General features: G+C 33.4%; 1 protein-coding gene across 1 annotated transcript in view; it reads left to right on the forward strand.

The window, feature by feature from the left end:
* The first annotated feature begins 18 nt into the window (after positions 1-18).
* Positions 19-6,774, forward strand: part of LOC108690132 (Kv channel-interacting protein 1) — a 48,781-nt gene continuing 42,025 nt past the window's right edge. Inside the window, exons 1-2 of the mRNA XM_018197272.1 lie at positions 19-200; positions 3,361-3,770. Coding sequence (XP_018052761.1) covers positions 3,606-3,770 — 165 coding nt within the window. The 5' untranslated portion in view covers positions 19-200; positions 3,361-3,605. The remainder of the gene's footprint in view (positions 201-3,360; positions 3,771-6,774) is intronic.

Raw genomic sequence — 6,774 nt, forward strand, 5'->3', positions numbered from 1 at the left:
GTGATCTTCTCGCGCGAACCAAGCGGGAGATCCATGATAGAATAGGCACGCGTGTATCTCCACTTTTTTTTTCCCTCTCTTCCTATTGCGCCCTGCGCCCCGTAATAAGTCGCAATTAAAAGTCGATCGCGAATCTCACCGCACAGTTGATTATCGCCGCTCTGATCGCAGTTCTCTATCGCTACCTCCTTCGTTAACAGGTGACAATTCTCAAATATGTAATCTCTATTTTTTTTATTTAATGTATGCGACGCGAGGGATGTTTAATACTTTTGGATTGCATTTAGTTCAGAAACAATGTAATGGATGCAATGTAATAATGTTCTTAAGAAATTAATCAATCATAATTGAATGTGAGAAGTACAATCGGCTATTGGTCAGTTTCTTAGGACTTGCTACGCCTATTGTGTTTTGGGACTGTAAAAACTGTTGGTTCAGATTGTTTTAAATTTGATTTAATTTAATTGTGCGATGAGATATAATATAATTCGGTAATAAACCGTGTCTTATGTGTTCATTCGATATAAAATGAAAAATTTCTCGGTTAATGTGTCCCTCACATGTTTCATAGGTGAACACCTACAAAAGTTTCACGTTCATTAGTACGGTACCTAAATTGCAATGTTTGGTTCTGAGCGTGACAAAGAATACGTCGGGTCGACAGATTTTCTAAAGCAAATTTCTTTTGTCTGCGCGCAACTGTTACATTATGATAATTAGGAGCTCTTAATGTCGAAATAAAAATTGGAAAAAATCTTGGAAACCTCGGAAATTCTTTACGTAATTGAAAAGCTTATGATTTACAGTTAATTCATGAATTATAAGAAATAATAGTTTGAAAACTGATCTCAACAGACATAATAAAAAAATTAATAAATGGAAGAGATTTATCAAAATTTCACAAGATTGAAATTTTTATATATAGATGAAGTAGTCTATATACAAGAATTTCATACAAGACAATTTCTAAAGTTCTATAATCAAATTATGAATCTGTTATTGGCTGGCGAATTGTCAGTTTCAATTATTTGCATTTCTCTCGTATGTTTTAATCTTTTATTAAAAGATACTAAAAGATTTATCGTCTTTTTAATCGAGACATCAATTTGCATAATTTCTTATTAAGCAATTGTTTAAACACATATGAAAATATGGAATTATCGACGTGTCTTCATTGATATAAATTTGAATAATAATATAATTAATAATGAAATATAAATCTGCGAGAATTGTTTAAGTATTTAGAAAATAAAAATAAAATAATAAATACAATACGTGCATCGAAATAGTTGAGACTATATTGCGATGCAAGGAACAAAAGATATAATTGTAACGCTCTACTGGTTGCCAGTTACGGTCACCGATTGACAGTTCTATTTTAGCCAATTACATTGCAGCTAGTTCGTACTCGCTGCATCTGATTGACTAAAATAGAACTTACAATCGTAATCGGCAATCTGTAGTATAATGTGATTAGGATTTAAGTGCTTAAATATATTACTTGAGATGCAACGTGTATGCTTTGATTTTATTTCTTTGAAATAAATAATTTACATAATTGACCATTGTAATATTTCCTGCATCAATAAGTATGGATCGACAGAGAGCTTATTTATACACTTTACGACATGCTTGATGACCCCATATCGCATCATTATATATGTATATATAATGATATAAATATTTTGACATTAATCTTTAACATTTTCCGTAAATCCGCGTCAATGCTGGTAAAGGCGGTATGTTGCAGAAAAATTGTTCCTCTTAAACTTCACAGCGCTTTTGCCGTGAAATTACATGAAATCCACTTTACCGTTGGTTTTTTTTTTTTTTTAATATCGTATGTCGACTGCATTATTTACAATTACACAGTCGTATTACTTTGTATATTTTAGATAATATCAAAAAATATAAAATTAAGATAAAATAATGATATAAAATTGAATAAAAGTAAGCCAAAAAATAACTATTTTCTATAATAATCTAATGATTTATAATTGAAAATATAATTTTTATGTCAAAATAAAAAATTGCTAAGCTCTCTAATCTAATTTAATAATAATTAAATGTTAAAAATTAAATTTAATAATCAAATAATAATATTTGGATTTTAATGTGAAAATCTCCTTTTTTGTCGCATACCACTTGATCTTCTTTCATATCTAGAAAAAGCAGGGAAGTCTGATAAATTTCATCAGATTTCTATATAGCTCTTTCACATCTGTTATGATGATTCGTCTTAGTTTTTATTAATAAATTTCGAGCAACCGCACCCAGAATCGATCTCGAAGTTTTGGCACAGTAACCTTTCGCGAATTCCAAGTCATCGATTTTTATGCGAGCAATATTCACTCGTCTTATACTGGGCTATTTTTACAATTCTAACAGAATGACCCCGAAATCTAGATCTAAGACGCAGCTTCAGTTTATGTCTTACTAATAGTGATTAATAGCTTATATGCACGCCACACATCACAGGAACGGCTTTATCCTTAAAATTTCTTTAACTTTAAGGGATAGAAGAGTCTTGCATAATGTACAACTTAATGCATAAGAAAATAAACTAATCAGAATCCTTTATTTCTTTCCTTTCCATGAAATAAAAGATTCTGATTGAGTTGATTTTCTTATGCTTTATACATTATGCGTTATGCAAAGGTATTCCTGCTTTAAGTCTTGGATCGCATATGTAACTTATATCAAATTTATCTTGTCTTCTTATGAGTCCATTATTTATTTGCGCTATCTTTCTTCCACGTGGGATAGATCTATGCCAAATCCCATAATGATGATCCCATTTGATTATATACCGACAAATAGTTTTTGCGTCAGTAACAAAAGTTTATTCGTATAAAACATTTCTCTCAATGAATCTTCAGAATTTTGCAAATGGGGAACAAGATAATTTCATCCTTACCGATGGATATGCTTATATTATGCATATTTGAACATTCTCAACAATTTCGAATCAGATTCATTATCAATGTGATAATAATTACAAAGTATGATCCGTTACCATAATTTTGACAATCACTAAATGAAAAGAAAGATGGTCTTACAATATGATTAGAATTGATTCTACTCATTTTGTTCCGCTAACTTATAAAATGTCGGATATTCGCACATTGTAATGTCCGTTCAGTTGTAAAGACGGAACTAATTATCCGATCGGAGGGAACATTGATATAATCGATAAGCGCGCCGTATGTAATTATATAGAATGTTAAAAATATCACGCTTTATTTTACATTACATACACCCTGCTCGTTATCAACTGAACGCATTATTTGTACGCGTCGCGCGCGGTTTTCGTTCGCACGAAGCCGTGAGAGTGTGTGTCATATGGGAAATATTTTGCAGTTCTCCGTTCGAAAGAGAGTTTCGCGCTTCCGCCGATAAACGCGAGATCTCGAGGGGAAGAAGTCGAGCGAGACGCGGCGGCAAATCGATAGAGGAAACGCACGATGAAACATATGATGAGGGAGAACGTGCCGGCGATGGTGTAACCTCGCGGGTCACTGGACATAAAAAGAACAGAGGGAAGCTGGAAGAGACAGCTTGTCCGTGGGCTTTCGACAATTTAAGCGGCGGCAGGATCAAAGGTCATGGCAACGCCGCCGGACTCGCCGGGACCGGAAGAGGCGTTCTTCGACTTCGAGAGCACGAGGGCGAGGCAACAGACTACCAGACCGGTACCTATAGAGGAACTTCTGCGACAGACCAAGTTCTCCCGCCAGGAGATCCGAGTCATGTACCGAGGCTTCAAGCAGGTACGTTCCTCTTGACCTATCAGGCACCATCGATCCCTCTCAGGATCGGACTCTCTCTCGAATTGGCAAACGCGAAATTATGCAGGGGGCAAAAGCATTTTTATACCGTCGTATTCATCGCAATTTTTATCACACCTTCGTTGTAATATGTAAATGAGCTTTGCACTTCGCTGCAAAGCGCCATCAATTTATTTTCATCACTGAGCTTGCTGCAACGATTTTTCTCTTATATGCGAGATTTTCTTTAATTTATTCGAAATTGTTTTATTGGCACTTGCACAGTTGTTTTGCATTTTTAATTTACGATTGAAAATTTCAACTGAAAAAAACTGACTCGCATCCCAAAAATGTCAAAGAGAAAAAGATTTTCTGATAATATAAATATCTGATAATATAAATCTGATAATATAATAAATTTATTTAGAAACTTTATTTCAAAAGTTATTAATTCTCACGCTCTTTGTGCTTGTTATCTTTGTGCTTGAATATCTTTGAATATTTAACGTAATAGAATTTGTCAAATGTCATATTCTATGGAAAAACAAATGAAATGTAATCAAATATGAGTCATATCTGTTACTTCAACTTCGAATCATGCCGAAGGCAAGATTTCTGAATATCGTTTTGTTCGTTATTGCAAGATTGAAACAACGGTTGGTAGCTGATATAGCATAGTTCGTATTAGTATTTTTAACTCTTTCTTTATTAAAGATAGTCTCGCAAAGTATTGATTATTCATGGGCATCCCACAGAAATTGTGTTAACGCGGTTACGTAAATGAATTGATTATAGCGCTGTTGAACTCAATCATCAGTAAAAAGCATTTCTTCCCAATCGATTTGCTGCGTTATCATTGAACATTTGGTTAACCTTAACTATTTGTGGTAAACGAATTTTATATCGAAGTTATTCGTAAATTATACTTCGAATATACAAACATTTTATTATAATATTTATAAACAAATCTGATATTTCTGAGACATTTTCGAAAATCAATTAATATGGAAATTATAGGACTAATCAAACTCGATTTATGTGGATGAAATGTGGGTGAGTACACTGATTTATATTGAATTCATTTCACGTAATTTCTGTAGTAATGAGTAAAAGTAAGATAATGCAGCAACAAAGTACAAATTGCGTTAGTAATATGGAAATGATTGTAGGGGGTATAAGACATTTATATCGACCTAGAAAACTTTCGGATGCGTCCGATTGTAAGAAAGAGTATAGCAGTAGAAACTTGCATAGCGGTATAACAGAAAAATAATAGAAACTTGGCACTAGACAAATAAATTCGTATAGCCAGAAATGAATTTGGCTCTCTTTCCAATCATAGTTTTATGGCTAAATTTTACATCACTCGCGTCTATTTCCATTGATAGAAGTTACACGATACGCGATAGAAGTTTCCAATAGATTTTAACAGAAGCAATTGTATCCTTCGTAATATTGGATTACTAACGAGCTATTAAATGAATATAATATTAAGTTCCTGATAATACAATTTATTTGTGCGCAGATAACTTTTTTAAAATCAAATCTTTAAAACTCATATTTTCTCTCTCTCTCTCTCTCTCTCTCTCTCTCTCTTGATTATATTTTTCTCTTATATAGATATTTATATAATATTTTTGTTTTTGAAGAGCACTTTAGAGAAATTTATTCCCAGAGTACTAAATAAATGATTTCTCTCTCCCTTTTTAATTTAAATAAATTGGTTTAAATAAATTATTTATATAAGAATATTAACATGCCGATTACAAGTATATTTCTTAATAATATTTTCAAATGAGTGCGCTAAATGATAAAATACTGAAGTGTTATCGGCAAATATCTGTGATGATCATTCATGGACGTAATTATACGATGCCACTTACTCTACTGTTAATTCACCAAAGTGGTCCAGTGTCGATATTGAATCTATGGACTCGTTATATGTTCGCGCTTTGCGGTGCATAATTTTTCGCTGGCGCACGGTTCGGTGAAACTCAAAGCCTTGCACGCTTCGGAATTCTGTGCGGTCCGTTACTTTCACGACTCTCGTAAAATATTCACCAGCGAGCGATCGCCAGCGAGTTGTGGCGACCAACGCGACGGTCAATGCGGTAGTCAATCCACCTGACGTTGAGCCGATGTGCAGTCTCTTCAAGGCTCCCCAACGTAAATATCTGTAATATCTGTATTCTTGCGGTTGTTTTGTACAATATATTGAAAATGACGTGTATCTCTCGTTGGCAAAACTATACTCACAAATGTCGTAGTGCGATATCATGACAATACATAATAACAATGCAAAGTGTCCGTTTATTAAATATATAACGAGGGTATCATACAGAATGAACGTTTCGACTCCACTTCGAGCCTATTTTTCAGCATATACGAAAAAATTATTTTATGTCTTTTTATAGCCAAAATGTCAAATGACCTGAATAGAAAGTACAATATATGAGTCATAATGATAATTCACGCAACGGAATGTAATCGAGCTAATCACGTCGAGCTAATCACAGTCGAGTATTCTCCTCTTATTCTAAGAGAGGAATACTCGCGTACACAGAATATGGTCGCAAGCCATAAACCGTATTCTCTAAATCTGAATCAATGGATAATCACTGATATCAGTGCCAAGTATGCCACTGGTAATCAGTGAATGAAATGTGAGATCTCTAATCTAGCTAATTATGTACTCTAACTAATCTTGTTTGCATAAGTTCAATGAATATGGTATTGGAAAATTGAAATTAACATGCAAATATCAGTATTTTAGTTATAAATGCTCAAATGCTTCTTCCTTTTTTAATTTCATTGATTATCAGTGCCAAGTATGCCACTGAGTAATTAGTGACTATCCACTGATTCAGATTTAGAAAGTAAAAATAAATTAATTATAGTTTATTAATCAATTTTTTTTTTCGTATTCAACTGTGATTGGCCAATTTTTTACGGCGACCCTATTGTAAAACAGGTATAAGACATCTTGGCATAATGTAACGTGTTAAAT

The sequence above is a fragment of the Atta colombica genome, unplaced genomic scaffold (genome assembly GCF_001594045.1).
Source record: "Atta colombica isolate Treedump-2 unplaced genomic scaffold, Acol1.0 scaffold295, whole genome shotgun sequence".
Classification (NCBI taxonomy): Eukaryota; Metazoa; Arthropoda; class Insecta; order Hymenoptera; family Formicidae; genus Atta; species Atta colombica.